This window comes from Pan paniscus, chromosome 1 (genome assembly GCF_029289425.2).
Source record: "Pan paniscus chromosome 1, NHGRI_mPanPan1-v2.0_pri, whole genome shotgun sequence".
NCBI lineage: Eukaryota > Metazoa > Chordata > Mammalia > Primates > Hominidae > Pan > Pan paniscus.
Window position 1 is genome coordinate 41718709 of NC_073249.2, and position 16039 is coordinate 41734747.

At 40.9% G+C, this 16039-nt stretch overlaps 1 protein-coding gene across 5 annotated transcripts in view; it reads right to left on the reverse strand.

Moving 5' to 3' along the window:
• Positions 1-16039, reverse strand: part of CR1L (complement C3b/C4b receptor 1 like) — a 93965-nt gene that overhangs the window by 59009 nt on the left and 18917 nt on the right. For all 5 annotated transcript variants that reach the window (XM_055108732.2, XM_055108711.2, XM_055108707.2 and 2 more), the window contains 2 exons: positions 2327-2506; positions 1597-1696 (listed from right to left, as the gene is read on the reverse strand). In XM_055108732.2, coding sequence (XP_054964707.1) covers positions 1597-1696; positions 2327-2506 — 280 coding nt within the window. The remainder of the gene's footprint in view (positions 1-1596; positions 1697-2326; positions 2507-16039) is intronic.

Genomic DNA, 16039 nt, shown 5'->3' on the forward strand with positions numbered 1-16039 from the left:
TATAGTTGGAATCATATACTATATAGGCTTTTCAGATTGGCTTCTTTCACTTAGTAATAGTGAAAGAAGGTTCATTATTTAAGGTTCCTCTATGTCTCTTCATGGCTTGATAGCTCATTTCTTTTTGGTATTGAATAATATTCTATTGTATGCATGTACCACAGTTTATCCATTCCCTTGCTAAAGGACATCTTGATTGCTTCCAAGTTTTGGCAATTATGAATAAAGCTGTTATAAACATCTGTGTGCAGATTTTTGTGTGTGTGAACCTGAGATTTCAATTCCTTCAGATAAATGCCAAGGAGGATAACTGCTGGATAATACGTTGAGTATGTTTAGTTTTATACAAAACTGCCAAAATGTCTTTCAAAGTCATGGTACCATTTTGCATTCCTACCAGCAATGCATGAGAATTATGTTCCCCTCACCCCCGAAATATATGGATGTCTTAATCCCCAGTTCCTATTAATGTGACCTTATTTGGAAATACGGTCTTTGCAGAGGCAATCAAGTTAAGATGAAGTTGTTAGTGTGGGCCCCAATCCAATATGACTGGTGTCCTTATTGAAAGAGAGAATTTTGGGCTGGGCGCGGTGGCTCATGCCTGTAATCCCAGCACTTTGGGAGGCCGTGAGGTGGGCGGATCATGAGATCAGGAGATCGAGACCATCCTGGCTAACATGGTGAAATCCTGTCTCTACTAAAAATACAAAAAAAAAAAAAAAAAAAAAAATGGTGATGGGCGCCTGTTGTCCCAGCTACTCAAGAGGCTGAGGCAGGAGAATGGCAGGAACCCGGGAGGTGGAGCTGGCAGTGAGCCGAGATCTCACCACTGCACTCCAGCCTGGGCAACAGAGCCAGACTCCATCACAAAAAAAAAAAAAAAAAAAAAAAAAAGAACTTTGGACATAGACACGCACAGATAAGAGAACAGCATAGGAGGACAGAGACCCAGAGGGAAGACAGCCATGTGAGGACAGACAGAGACAGAAACTGGAGTTCTGCTGCCACACGCCAAGGCCTGGGGCTTCAGAAACTGGAAGAAGCAAAGAGGGATCCATCCCTACAGGTTTTGGAGGGAGCATGGCTATGGATCTGGCTCTGGCTCTGCCAATATCTTGATTTTGCACTTCCAGCCTCTGGAACAGAACTCCAAAAACTTTGTTTGTATTAAGTCGCCTGTTTTGGAGTACTCTGTTACAGCAGCCCTAGCAAACTATTTGTGCTATGACCATTAAGATTTCTCTCACACAGCTGCTCAATGGCCTTCCCTTTCTTCGAGCAATGTCTACTCTGGGTTAAGGCTGATTGTGTGCTTTGACTATACTCTTCCCCCATTTTCTTCCTTCCCACCCAATGAATGCCACACTTTTCATATATGCTCTGCCTTGGTTTCCAGCAAGGATACAGATGATTTTCCCCCTGATCTTGTCATACCTTTGTCCATTTCAGTCAGGAGCTAAGCACCTGTGTTGAAGCCTTTAAAGAGCAGATGGTAATAATTTAGTTGTCCTTTCTGAGATGTGACTAGAAGGTAGTATGGCTGTGTTAGAACTCTTGAACCAAGAGATGTTGGTTCAAGAGATGCCAACTCACCCTTTAATACAAGAATATTTAATTTGGGATCCGAACTGGATGTCTTTGATCACATGCACCATGCCATTCACAGGATCTGGAGGATTACGACATGATTTACCTACAGGAAAGAAACAGAAATTTGAAGCCAAGTAGAGTAAACTGAATTTTTTTTTAGTACATACAGTCTCAACCTGCCTGTAGCTTACTGAGGAACACATGCAGTTCTGATGGTTCCACAGATTTTTGCTACCTTGAGGAAACTCACCAGACTGCCTCAGGATCAGCTCCCTTTCAAAAAAAACTTTCCTTTCAGATGGGTTTCATCCCCATATTATGCCTCTCAGAAAAATGTAAACTTCGTTATTATCTGTAATTCAATTCAACTGGTATAATCCAAAGATCTCAAAGCTCAAGATTGTCGCATCTTTTAGTTATTTAATCCACTTCTCTTTCTTGTCCTAAGTCATTCATTACTTAATTTTAGTCATGAAAATGGGAGACCCCCAGTGAATGGGGATTTTCCCTCAATCATGTCCTGCAATGACTGTTTCTCATGAAATAAACTTGTAATGAAGGTGCCAGGAACTCAAAGCAGTAACAAGGTATGATCTACAAGAACAATTCCCATATGTATTGCACCTTGGCAAACTAATTGTCATATGCAACTCAGTTACAGAATTTGAACAAATTGAATCAGATCTTACAGATGTTTCACTAACAGAGGGGTTCCCACTCCAGAGTTACTTACGTTTGCACTTGTCCTCAGCACTGGTCCAGACTGAGTTTTTTAGGCAGATGATAGAAAATGGTCTTCCATAATAACCAGGGCGGCATTCATAGTTCAGATATGTCCCAATGGGAAACTCAAACTCATCAGTTAGGTTGGTAGGCCTGGCAAATGGAAGCCATTCCGGGACATTGCATTGATCTGGGGATCAAGACGACAGCAGCATCGAAGTTAATGGAGAAATTACCATACTCTTTTTTTTTTTTTTTTTTTTGTAACGGAGTCTCCCTCTGTCACCCAGGCTGGAGTGCAGTGGTGCGATCCTCTGCCTCACAGGTTCAAGCAATTCTCCCTGCCTCAGCCTCCCGAGTAGATGGGATTACAGGCACCTGCCACCACATCCGGCTAATGTTTGAATTTTTAGTAGAAACAAGGTTTCACCGTGTTGGCCAGGCTCAAACTCCTGACCTCAGGTGATCTGCCCACCTCTGCCTCCCAAAGTCCTGGGATTACAGGTGTGAGCCACCATGCCCTGTTGAAATTCCCACTCTACTTCCTCTTTCTCTCAAATATACTGCATAGATGTGATCAAAAAAGAAAAAGAAGACTTCACTAATAGCCAAGGGAGCTGGGTGTGGTGGCTCATGTCTGTAATTCCACCACTTTGGGAGACCAAGGTTGGTGGGTCACTGGAGGTCAGGAGTTCGAGACCAGTTTGGCCAACATGGTGAAACCCCATCTCTACTAAAAATACAAAAAAATAGCAGAGCATGGTGGCATGTGCCTGTAGTCCAAGCTACTTGGGAGACTGAGGCAGGGGAATCGTTTGAACCCAGGAGGCAGAGGTTGCAGTGAGCCAAGACTGTGCCACTGCACTCCAGCCTGGGTGACAGAGCAAGACTCCATCTTAACAATAATAATAACAATAATAGCAAAGAGATTGATTCCTTTAGAACTTTGGTCCCCAACCTTTTTGGCACCTGAGACTTGTTTTGTGGAAGACAATTTTTCCGTGAATGGAGGGTGCAGGGAAATGGTTTTGAGATGGAACTGTTCCACTCAGATCATCAGGCATTAGATTCTCATAGGGAACATGCAACCTAGATCCCTCGTATGCACAGTTCACAATAGGGTTTCTGCTCCTATGAGAATCTAATGCTGCCACTGATCTGACAGGAGGTGGAGCTCAGGCAGTAATGCTTGGCCGCTCACCTCCTACTGTTCTGCCCAGTTCCTAACAGGCCACTGGACAGTACCGGTCCATGCCCCAGGGGTTGAGGACACCTGCTTTAAAAGATGCCTTAGAAATGGGCTCTTTTTTTAAAAAATCAGCATCCATCCATTTAAAAAGTCTCTGCTAGTTTGAAGACAACTAAGCTATTTATATCATCTTTCACTAAAGGGGAAGCTGCAAGTCACAGCTTCAAATTTTAGTTAATCAGTAAGTGCCTGTGTTGTAGCTTCTCCCCCATCCTCATTTATCATACTTTCTTGTAAAGTATGAGTGTAAGATACACTCATGCATTTTACCATCCACCTTCACACTCAGTGGACACTCAGATTCAGTGGGAGTACACATCTCCTCTTTGGCCCTCAGTAGCAGCCACCAATGTTGGAAGTCTGTTGCCACGTCAATCTTGAGCACAAAGAGTGAACAAAGCTCAACAACTAAAGCTATACTTTACCGTAAAGAAGACGTATTTTCTCATAGATATTTCAAATTATATACTAGACTCAGCTAGGCCCCTTAAGGCCTCGTAGATTTAATTTAAAGCAACAAAAATCACAGAGTCAAACAGTATGTAATCAAGAAGATATATCTGTTGAAAAAGAATAGCATCTTACTCTAGTTTTGGAAATATCTTGTTTGTTTTGTTTTCATTTCTGTTCCTTCCCACACCTTCCACTAATTAATTGGGTAGATTGAGGCCAGAGGTCAATTTTATTAGACTTAAAAGAACCAACGTTTGGCTTTGTACAAAGAGGCCTTTGTCTATGTTTCCTGCTTCATCTCATACCACTCGGTCCCCTCACCAAGGTGTGGTGGCCCTTTCCCCTTTTTCAGTTTCCTGAAGACACACATTTTTCCCCTGTCTATGACATTCCTTTTGTGTGATGCACTTTTATCTTGGCTATGACTTCAATTCTTCCTCCAGGTGTTTGCTAAAATACCATTTTCTTATCGAAGTCTTCCCTGGCCTGTCTATGGCCATACCACCCTGAATGCACCCAATCTAGTCTGATGCCTTCCCTGACCCTCTCAGGGATTTGGAATCTAAACTACTTCCCTCTGCCCCACCCTATGATAATTTCTAGTCAGGCCCTTTCCTTTTCCTTTCATATCAATAGTTGTTTGTGGTTGCAATTTGTGCTTCTTAATTTTGTGTGCTTTTAGAAGTATCTATTTCTCTCAAAAGATATTAGATATGTATAATTTAAGGGCAAGTGATGACGTGTTTTTTGTACTTCTAAATTAATACCTAGTCCTTGTGCTTAACACTCAATTATAAGCACTCAATGCATATTTGTTGCAATGATCAAATAATTGAAGAATTACTTATAAAACTTAAAAAAAAATGAAGAGTCTACGCTATGTCCCCAGAATCTCTGATTTAGTGGGTCTGGGTTAGAGCCCAGGAGTCTATATTTTTTAAAAGTTTCACAGCTGATTTGGATAGATAACAGCACTTTGAGAACCACTGTATAAAAAAAAAAACACCAATAAAACAGTTCCGTGACTTTCAATGTTATGCATTCACCTTTCCTCTAGTTGATATGTGGGATGAAATACAATTTTGATATGTGTCTTATGCATTGATGCTAGACAAAGGAAGAGATTCCAAGTGGAGCTCTCCTAGTGCCAAAAGCTGTATTGAGAGAGGGTAAACGTCACAACAAAGCTTGCAATGAGAGGTTAGAACTAGATCAAAGCAACAAAGCAAATATAATGAACCATTCTTGGAAAGAAAGAAGTTCCTTCCCCTTAACTCCCTAATATTCTTACCTTCATAGTAGTATATGCATAGTATAGGTAATAATATAAATTTGCATAGTAGCCCAAACAAGGAACATATGAGCCTTCAACAAAGAATGCTTGATGTAGTTTCCTTTCCCTCTTTATTACCAATCCCTCAATTTGTGGCTAGTTCTTATGATAAGTATATTAATATAAACTCCATAAACTCAAGACCTACCATAAGTTTAAAAAGTTTTTATAGCTTTATTAAGATGTATTACATACAATGGTTGATGAGTATTTAAAGTGTACAATTTGATCACTTATATATATGCCATGTGAAACCATCACCAAATGAAGACAACGAACATTTCCATCATACCCTTCACCCCACACAGTTCACTCATGTCCTTCTGTAATCCATCCAAACATCCACTTCCTTCTCTAGGCAACCTTCTACCTGTTTTCTCTTACTACAGATTGATTTAACTTTCTAAAATTTCATATAACCCGAATCACTTCGTTTATATCCTATCGTATAAAGAAAATCACTCCGATTTTTTTTAAATGTTTTAGCCTTCACACAGCATAATTAGAGTTCTATCTAGGTTGCTGCACATATACAAATTGTTTCCTTTTGTTGCTGGGTAATATTCAATTGTATAAATATATGTTAATTTAGTTTATCCATTCACTTGTTGAGGGACATTTGGATTGTTTCCACTTGTTGGCTATTACAAACAAAACTGTTATGAAAATTCATGTACAAGTCTTTGTGTGGACATATGATTTCATTTCTCTTGGGTAAAAACCTAAGAGTAAAATGCTGAGTAATATGACAGGTGTGTGTGTAAGGTTTTAAGAAACGGTTGAACTATTTTCTAAAGTTAATGTTGTAATTTTACCTGACGAATAGCAGTATATTATAATTCCAGCTTCTCCACTTTATTGCCAACACTTGGCTTGGTCAATCTTTTCCATTTTAGCCATTCTAGTGGGTATATTTTGTTATCTCATTTCGGGTTTTTTCCTGTATGACTCAGCCCAATTTCATGCACTCCTGGTTCAGATTTTCCATTCAAAGCAAGCTGATTTATTCTGTGCTATACGCACAATTAACACATCATCACTTTCATGTCTGTGCAAATATGAGCTGTCAACCCGAAGTACACTCTGCTTTCCATTCTGCATACTTACCCTTTAAGGAACAGACTTGCACTTGCTTTGCTTAGGCATGTCTGTCAGCTTAAAAAAAGAGCATGCACTTTCAAAAATATAAAGTAATAAATTATATATGTACACAAATATATAAATTATATGCCTAAATATAAATTTTTGAAATGTAATACAGATAAAATAAACACTTTAAATGCTCTGTTAATCATGATCACTTAACACAATCATTAGTTGACATCTAAGGGGACAAAAAACAGCCACAGTGAGTTCCTCTGGTCACAACAGTGAATGTAAAGCTGTATTTCAACTGTCTTCATGATACTTTCTAGATTTTTTGGTTTCATCAAGTTGTGATCAGTTGTGATTAGATTGACAGCATTTGTTTCTCTTAATGTCTCTGACAAAAGAAATTTGTATACATGTGTCTTTGCAGGGAGGGTGAGAGGGATTGTCAACTCTGCCATTTTCTTGTTTTCTGGAGTTCGTCTTATTAAGTGATCTTCACCCAGTATTTCTGTGTAGGACAGTTTTGATGTTGCCTGTCCGAATGTGAAGTTTATTTTAGATAACAGTTGATAATATAAATCATACATCTACTCATCCGAGCATATGTAAACCAGAATACATCACAAAGCACAGAAAGCAAATTGGAATTACCCTTCTTTCTATCTTGCACCTTTACCTAGCAGGGAAAATCAAACCAGATCCTACATGAGGACCACGTGAGGGCGCCAGAGTCCACCCTATGTTAAACACTCCCTGGTAAAGCTTAATTAGCATACTATTTTTATGGCTCACAATGTGGTCTATCCCCATGAATGTGAGCCGGAGAATATGTCTTTTGCTGTTGTTGGATGAAGTCGTCTGTATATGTCAATTATATCCAAGTGGATTGATGGTGCTGTTGAGTTCAAGTATGTCCTTACGGATTTTCTGCCTGCTGAATCTGCCCATCTCTGATACAGAGACTTCAGCACCTTTATCTTTTCTGATATCAGAAAAGATAAAGGTGCTGAAGTCTCCAACTATGATAGTGCATTCATCTATTTCTCCTTGCAGTTCTATCAGCTTTGCCCCACATATTTTGTTTCTCTGTCAGATGGATACATATTAGATACTGTTATGCCTTCTTGGAGAATTAGCCCCTTTATCATTATATGATGCCCCTCTTTATTCCTAATAATTTTCCTTCGTCTGAAGTCTGCTGTGTTTGAAATTAACACAGCTACTCCTGCTTTCTGTGACTAGCATTAGCATGGTATATCTTTACCCATTTACTTTTAACATATATTCTCTATATTTAAAATGGTCTTATAGGGAGTACACAATATATAGTTGAGTTTTGTTTGTTGATCGACTCTGATGATCTGTTTCAATTGGTGCCTTTAGATCATTGACATTCAAAATGATGGTTGATATAGTTGGTTTAATATGTTACTTGTTTCTATTTGTTGTCTTTGTTCTCTTGTTCTCTGTTCCTATTTTTTGTCTTGCATTCTTTTCCTGACCTTTATTTTATTTTATTTTTATTTTTGAGACAGAGTCTCACTCTTTCGCCCAGGCTGGAGTGTAGTGGCGCGATCTCGGCTCACTGCAACCTCTGCCTCCCAGGTTCAAGAGATTCTCCTGCCTCAGCCTCCTGAGTAGCTGGGATTACAGGCACCCACCATCATGCCCGGCTAATTTTTGGATTTTTGTAGAAATGGGTTTTCACCATGTTGGCCAGGCTGGTCTTGAAGTCCTGACCTCAGGTTATCTACCCTACCTCCTAAAGTGCTGGGATTATAGGTATGAGCCACTGCGCCTGGCCCTGTTTATTGTTTTAACTGAGCATTTTATATGATGCAATTCACTCTTCCTTACTGGCATATCAATTGTACTTCTTTTTTTCACTTTTTTCAGTAGTTGCCCTAAGTTTGCAATATCTATTTGCAGCTAATCTAAGTTCTCTTTCAAATAGCACCATACCACTTCATGGGTAGTATGAGTACCCTCTAATGACAAAACAATCCTAGTTCCTCGTTATTTTTTATATGTAAATAAATATTCCCATAAACTGTCCTATGCAACCTGTTTCTGGAATCACTCTTCAAGTGCTAGTAAAGTCATACTCTTTTCCCTCACCCTTTCCTGATCATAGGAGTTGAGATTTCTCCCTTTTCAGTGATCCTGCAGTCTTGCACGACTTCTTAGTCATGGTTTTTCAGACATGCATGAGGGTTTTCAGATTACAAAACGCTGTCACATGCACTACCCCACCTGATTTTCAAAATACCTCTCTCAGAAATCAGGATGTCAGTCATGCTCATTTTATACACGTGGACACTGAAGGTCAGTGATGTGACTTAAGTTGCTGGGTCCACAGCCCCAGTTGGTAAGTAGCAGAGTTTGGAAAAACCAGAACACTGGCTTCCTAAAAAGTAGATTTCATAAAACTCCACCACCTACTTCTATATGCATATACCTTGGGAGCATAGCTCTTTCTCTTACATTTCTTTTAAATTCCAAAGAACTGTGCACACCGGAAGCATCCATCAGCATTTTAAAATTGAAATTACTCCAGCAACAAAATTTCTAGGTAGTTTAGTTTAGGCTGTTTCACATTTGGAGGTTATTGTGAGAACCTCAGCAAGCACTGACAACAGATTGCTTAACTTACTGGGCATGCTTCTCTCCTAAAAATAAAATTGTAAGTTTTATCATATCTCTTCACTAGACAGGTTACTTTCTGGTGCCTAAGGAGATCAAACATTAATAACAACTCTTGGGGGGAACTTGGTTTTCTTTTCCCCTTACTCTTTTAGAGAAGAAGGAACACTCAAATAATGAATGCAAAACGTCTAGTGGCAGAGAAGGACGAACCCTGAGTTGTCAGGAAGAGACAGGACCAAAACAACCAAGACTGTCGCTTCAAGTGAGATGTTGCCCCTGTGAGTCTAGGCAACCAAGAAGACTTTTGGGGAGCCCAAAAATAATAATAGAAGGGTTCTAACTGAAGATGTTTACCTACTTGAAGTTAAAAAAAGGAAGAGATGTGGCCTCAAAATTTCCATAGTAGTTATAATAGGCTTTATTTTGTACTAAACACATCACTGAAATGCAAACTGTAAACATATCTACTGTCCCTTCTACCTGCAGCGGTTACATTGCATGTTCTGGGGCTTTCCTTGCTCTTCTAATCCCCAAGTGCCTGGCATGCATCTGTCTTAAAGTATGCTGTCAATCAAGTGCATCATGATGATGGCGGTGGTGGCTTGGGGTGGGGGACGAGGACAGTTCCATGCAGGACATCCCTAGGACTGCTTGTCTAAACACCACTGGGAGCAAAGTGCAGAGGTAACGGTTGGGGGATAGAAATGGACTCGGGGACAGGCCCTGTGTTAGATACTCGACAGGCTTTATGCCTCTGAGGCAGCAACTCCTCAATGCAGAGATACCAGTGTCCCCATTTTACAGAAGAGCAAACAGACTTAGGTGTGCTAACTTGCCTCACAGTTAAGTTTCTAGGACCAGAACTCAGGTTTGTCGGATCCCCAAGTCCCGTTTCGCTAGGATCGACGCCACGCTCGGCTATAGCCAGCCGAGGCTGTGAATACACAAAGGCAAGGAATTTCGTGCGGCACCCGCTCAGCATCTGCGCCTTCCACTGCGCTCGTCACGACTTAAGCCCCTGCACGTGGGAACTCCACGCTTACCTAGAGGCAGCGAGGGTCCCCAGTGCGCAGAAGGATCCCAGACCCGCCGCCCTGCCAGGTCGCGCGCTCAGCCCACCCATCGCGCTGCCTTTGGACCCGGGCGCGCAGAGCAGCGCAGCCCAGCGCGGCACGCGAGTTCTCTGCGGGGCCCTGGGTGCCTCGTCCGCCCGGGCGCCTCCCCACGCCCCCCAGCGTGTCACCCCAGGCCACCGGCAGCGCGAGCAGCACCACGACCGCCAGCAGGGATCCTCCGCAGCAGAAGGGGGGACCGGGCGCCGGCTGCCCAACAGGCTCCCGGCTTCTCGGAGAAGAGACCCCCATCCTCCCGAAGCACATCTACAAACCAGATTTGATCTCGAAGAAAACTGAAATAAGAGGAAAAGCGCAGTGCAAAGAGGAGTGACCAATCCTTGTGCTCCGCGCCCAGAGCATGGGGAGGGCTGCGGGGTTCCGGGACAAAATGCTTTTGACCAGCTTCCCCTTCATGGGCAAGGCCATGTTTACTCCCCATTTGCATTGTTTCTAACGAGTTTCGCTGGGAGAGCCCACCTTGCTGACCCAGGTGCAGCAGCAGAGCTTGACAATGCTTGGATGGATCCCGCAGGCGAGGCCCTGCGCTTCCAGACAAAGGCGGTGGATGATGGCAACTGGCCTCCAAACACCCTGCTTGACTTTTCCTCTTTGCAAGAATGTGTGTGGGAAGGTCAGCTAATGAAATGCCTGCTCTCCGTGTTGAAGGGCAATTGCAGGCGATGTGTACGGTGTACAGGGAATGTGAAGAAACAATTTCCTTACCCTGAATTGAGACGTCATGCCATTGTACGATTTTTAAAAAGGGAAGGACAATTAGATATATATTCAAAAAATGTAAATCTGTGTATAGTATGGAGACTAGATTAAAGCAATAATGGAGAGGGGAGACCAGCCAGGGAGCTTTTGCTGACATCCAAGTGAGGTTTGATGGTGGCCCTGACTGGGTGGATAAAGTGGACAATTAACAAAGATATTGGAGATGGAATGAACAGTTGCTCATGTATTGGATTTTGGTTACTTCCTTTCTTAAGGTTAGTAGTGAGAAGAAAGCAATCAAGAGTTAGCCCCAGGATTAGCAATGAATATGGATGTAGGAGTGACAGATGTAGGGCAGAGGGTTAAGTATTCAAGGATGAATTTATTCTTATGTATCTGTGACCCTGTGCCCTTTAACCAATCTCTCTCCATCTCCCATTGTCTCTCCCTACCCCAGCCTCTGGTAACCAGTATTCTACTCTCTACTTCTATGAGATGAGCTTTTTTAGATTGCACATGACTGATATCATACAGGATTTGTCTTTCTGTGCCTGATTTACTTCATTTAATATAATATCCTCTAGATTCATCCATGTTGCTGCAAATGATAGGATTTCATTCTTTCTTATGGCTGAATAGTATTCCCTTGTGTATATATACCACATTTTATTTATCCCTTCATCCATTGGTGAACACTTGGGTTGATTCCATACCTTGGCTATTGTGAATAGTGCATCAGTGAATGTGAGAGTGCAGATATCTTTTCATCATACTGGCTTCCTTTCTTTTGGGTATATACCCGGTAGTGGGATTGCTGGATCATATGGTAGTTCTACTTTTAATTTTTTGAGAAACCTCCATACTATTTCCAATAATGGCCATATTAATTTGGATTCCCTAACAGTGTATAAGAGGTCTCTATTTTACACATCCTCACCAGCATTTGTTATCTTTTGTCTTTTTGATAAGAGCTCTGATAACTAAGGCGAGGTGGTAACTCTCTGTGGTTTTATTTTGTATTTCTCTGATGACTAAGAATGTTGAGCATTTTGTTTTATGTTCGTTGGCCATTTCTATGTCTTCTTTTGAGTGATGTCTGTTCAGGTCTTGTGCCCACTTTTAAATAATATTATTTGTTTTATTTTGCTGAGTTGTTTGAGTTCTTCAGATATTCTGGATATTAACCCCTTGTCAAAGGCATAGGTTGCAAACATTTTCTCACATTCTGTAGGTTTTTTTCTTCACTCTGCTGTTTCCTTTGCTGTATCCCATAAATGTGTACAATCATTATATGCCAATTTAAAAAATAACAATAAAAAAGAATCCAAGAATGAGAGAAAAGGAGGAGTACGCGGTAGGCTGAATAATGTTCCCCCAAAATGTCCTCATCCTACTTCCCGGAACCTGTGAGTGTTACCTTGTAGTTTAGGACTTTGCAGTTGGATATTGAGATGGAAAGAGTATCTTGGAGTAGCTAGGTGAACCTGATATGATCACAGGGATCCTTATAAGAGGAAGGTAACAGACCAGAAGGCAATGATGAAAACAGAGCTCAGAGTGTTGCTGCCATGAGCCAGGGAATGCCAGTGCCCCTTAGAAGCAAGAAACAAGTTCTCCACTGGAGCTTTCAGAAGGAGTCAGTCTTTTCAACACCTTGGTTTTCATCCTGTAAGACTCACTGTGGACTTACGATCTCCTGAAATGTGAAAGAATAGATTTGTGTTGTTTTAAACCACAAGATAATTTTTTACAGTAGCAATAGGAAACCATTGGGTGGGGAAGGGATAGCGCCATCAAGGTTAAGCAGCAAAAGTTTTTCATTGTTGTTGTTTTTTAAACTAAGAAAGATGTGGGCATGGGACAGATGGGGTTTAGTGAAGGCCAGGAGGTGTGAGAATGTTTAGGAAAAGATTGGGAATATAGGTAATTTGTTGATTATGAAAATGGACTTCCAAAAAAGGCACAAGAGGACTTTTGTAAAAGATAATGGATGGCAGATGGTCAAAAATCACAGGAATCAATGAGACTGTTGAAGAGGGGCATGTAAAATTAATGAAAGGAAGATCTGAATGGAAATACATGATCCTTATCCATGCAGGGGTTCTTGTATTAACTTTTACGTTTAGGGGTACATGTGCAGGTTTATTACATAGGTAAACTTGTGTCATGGGGGTTTGTTGTCCAGATTATTTCACCACCCAGGTATTAAGCCTAGTACCATTAGTTATTTTTCCTAATCCTCTCCCTCTTCCTATCCTCTACCCTCCAATAGACCCCAGTATGTGTTGTTCCCCCCATCTGTCCATGTGTTCTCATCATTCAGCTCCCATTTATAAGTGAGAACATGCAGTATTTGGTTTCCTGTTCCTGCGTTAGTTTGCAATGGATAATGGCCTCTAGATCCATCCATGTCCCTGAAGAGGACATGATCTCATTCTTTTTTATGGCTGCATAGTATTCCATGGTGGATATGTAGCACATTTTCTTTATCCAGTCTATCACTGATGGGCGTTGAAGTTGATTCCATGTCTTTGCTATTGTGAATAGTCATGCAGGGGTTCTTAATATCTTTATGTATCATGTATACACCTTTGCCTGGCTGGTCAGAATTATGAATCCCTTCTCAGAGCTGTTTTTTGTAATGCATAAGTAAATCACATAGGACTATAAAGAAAGCCAGTTATGTCAAAACACAGTTATAGCCATAAACCTTTGGAGTTCTATGGCTCCTAAGACAAGAATCTGGGACATACAGTTTGGTAGAAACAGGAGTCAATTGTTTCCAGTGCTAGAGCTGGAAAGAGTTGTGTGAGGACGGAGTAACTCTAAATATCAAAGGCTGTAGAAAGGTGAGTAGAATTAGGGTTGAGTAGATAATGTAGCAGATATTTCAGTACACGTGTTAGCTCTTTCTCCTCCGTGCATAACTGATTCATCATGGAGTAAAGATGCTTTAGGTAGAAAACTATTCTCTACTCAGTGCGGCTTCACTAAAGGAGACCCATGTATACATGGTCCAACACACTTGTATCACTCAGGATGTATAGTCTTAGCTCACACAAACATTCCCGAATACTGCCTTACTTCATCTGACTGTCTTACTCAAGTCTCAGCTCCTCCTCCACTAGGTGAGAAAGGCTATGTTCCAAAGGCTACGTGTGTTTCTTATTTTTCATTGGTTTCCATTAGGCTTTCTCCCAATATTCTATTGGAGGAAATGTCTACTGTGATCATGTCACTTATCATACTTTTTAATACACCCAGTGTCATTCTTTGCCAGGCATGATGGCTCACGCCTGTAATCCCAGCATTTTTGGAGGCTGAGGCAGGTGGATCACGAGGTCAGGAGTTCGAGACCAGCCTGGCCAACATGGTGAAACCCCATCTCTATTAAAAATACAAAAATTAGCCTGGCATGGTGTCGCACCTGTAACCCCAGCTACTTGGGAGGCTGAGCCAGGAGAATTGCTTGAACGCTGGAGATGGAGGTTGCAGTGAGCCGAGATCATGTCACTGCACTCCAGCCTGGGTGACAGAGCAAGACTCCAACTAGAAAAAAAAAAAAAAAAGAATTTAATCTACATATATATTTGCACAAGTATGTAAGGATGTATGTACAAGAATGCTCACTACAGCTCAAGCCTGTAATCCCAGCACTTTGGGATACCAAGGCAGATGGATTACGAGGTCAGGAGATCGAGATCATCCTGGCTAACATGGTGAAACTCTGTGTCTACTAAAAATACAAAAAAATTAGCCTGGCATGGCGGCGGGTGCCTGTAGTCCCAGCTACTCGGGAGGCTGAGGCAGGAGAATGGCGGGAATCCAGGAGGCAGAGCTTGCAGTGAGCTGAGATCATGCCACTGCACTCCAGCCTGGGTGACAGAGCGAGACTCCATCTCAAAAAAAAAAACCAAAAAAATGCTCACTACATTTCATATTTTATAATGGAAATCCTAGAAGATAACCAGTAATAAATCATAAAAGTAATGTGCTTGGGGTAAACATATGTGTCTTTTTAAAAAACTGTTAAGTGGTATTATACTACATAGTTTACATCTTCCTCTTTTCCACTTAGGACTTCCTGGACATTTTTTCACATTAGCACATTTAGATCTACCTTAACATCATTATCTTGCTATTTAGTCTTCCTCTAACTGATGATAAAAAATGATTGACAATCCCATGAGGAATTTTGATTTGTCATTTTTCAAAAAATACCCCTGTAGTTTCTCTTTTTTATAAACTTTTTCTTACAAGCAATTCTCTCCTTGCTCTCAAACACTAAGCTAGATCAGTATTTTATAAACACTTTATGAAATGCTTATAGTTAACTCTTTCAAAAGACTGTATCAACAAACTTAGTATTAGTACATATACCCACTAGGAACATGTGAGTAAGCCTGGATACCTTATTGAGTATTAATTTCATATGCAATCTTGTTTTGCTCATATATCAGTCCACTAAAAAAACCGTCTCTTCCTGCCCCTCAAAACCTACAGGACTCAACTAAGGAGGCTACCAGTTAACAGGCTTTTATAGGAATTATAAAAAGGTATTCTAATTACTATGTTAACATGCATAATTCCCCTAGATCCTTTAAAATATTAGGGAGATAGGAAATATATAAATAAATTAGAATCCAGTGATTGAGATTTGAGTTCAACAATCTCATTAAACTAAATGGAAACTGAAGACCACAGAAATGATGTTAATTAAGCACAGTCTGAGCAGGCTAATGCTCTTCCTACAATTAGTCTTTTGCTTCTGCTGCAAGGAAAGTGAAACCAGAGATAGCAGTGCTGAAATCAGGATGACAATTCCTTCCGTCATATCAAAATAATCTCTCCAGTCATAAGCACAGCTGCTGATCAGGAGTCCCTGCAAAAAGTCCTCTATTTCATCTCAGTAAATAAGGACTTTTCCTGCCTTTCAGTTGCTATAAAATTTAGTTGCTATTGCCAGATAAAACTGCCCGGTAAAGAGAAAAAAAGAATAACATATGAGGTGTGGAAGACTGCAGGCAGGGAAGAGACAGAAATATAGGTCGTGTTCTGCAGACAGCAGAAATTTCCCTGCTTAAATGTGTTACATCAAAAGACTCAAACTGGTTGCAC